The sequence below is a fragment of the Octopus bimaculoides genome, chromosome 12, assembly GCF_001194135.2.
Source record: "Octopus bimaculoides isolate UCB-OBI-ISO-001 chromosome 12, ASM119413v2, whole genome shotgun sequence".
In the NCBI taxonomy this organism is placed as follows: Eukaryota; Metazoa; Mollusca; class Cephalopoda; order Octopoda; family Octopodidae; genus Octopus; species Octopus bimaculoides.
The window spans coordinates 44,125,092-44,125,790 of record NC_068992.1 but is presented as its reverse complement, the minus strand read 5'-3'; the positions used below and the strand labels follow the sequence as shown (position 1 = coordinate 44,125,790).

The following is a 699-nucleotide window of genomic DNA, read 5'->3' as shown; positions in this document are numbered from 1 at the left end:
TATATATATATATATATATATGTTGTGTGACATATACGTATTCTGTGTTTCCATTTACATGGTTCTGGGTTCAGTCCCACTGCGTGGCCACTTTTCTTCTGCAAGTGTGTTCTACTATAGTCTCAGGGTAACCAAAGTTTTGTGTGTGAATTTGGTAGACGACAAGTAAAAGCCCGTCCTATATATGTGTATGTTTGTGTGTTTGTGTTAGTCCTCCCACCGTCACTTGACAATCGATGCTGGTGTATTTACATCCCCGTATTTAGCGGCTCGGTAAAAGAGACCGATACCATAAGTATTACACATACAAAGAACAAGTCCCGGGTCGATTCGCTCGACTAAAGGCGGTGCTCCAGCATGGCTGCAGTCCAGTGACTGAAACAAATAAAAGGAAAAAAAGAAAATGTATTTAAGCCTGCAGAATGACCTAAATGCAATATACAAGTGGGCAGAGCAAAATAATATGCAGTTCAATGCAAAAAAATTTCAAGTACTGCGCTACAAGGCCACAAGTGCCCCCCAACTGGTATACACAGGACCTGGAGGTACTGCAATCACAGAACCACAAACAGTGAGAGACCTGGGCATCAGCATGTGTAGTGATGCATAATTTCACATGCACATTGTCAAGTTGACAGCAAAGTGCAGACAACTGGGAGGGTGGATACTGAGGACATTCCGAACAAGGGATCAAAAAGT

At 42.3% G+C, this 699-nt stretch overlaps 1 protein-coding gene across 3 annotated transcripts in view; it reads right to left on the bottom strand.

Annotated features, from left to right (window-relative positions):
* Positions 1-699, bottom strand: part of LOC128249199 (kelch-like protein 10) — a 25,657-nt gene that overhangs the window by 4,259 nt on the left and 20,699 nt on the right. Inside the window, exon 6 of one of the 3 annotated variants that reach the window (XM_052972168.1) lies at positions 99-375. The exons of the other annotated variants lie outside the window; for them this stretch is intronic. Coding sequence (XP_052828128.1) covers positions 339-375 — 37 coding nt within the window. The 3' untranslated portion in view covers positions 99-338. Of the gene's footprint in view, positions 1-98; positions 376-699 lie in introns of those variants that run through there. 3 annotated transcript variants of the gene reach the window in all.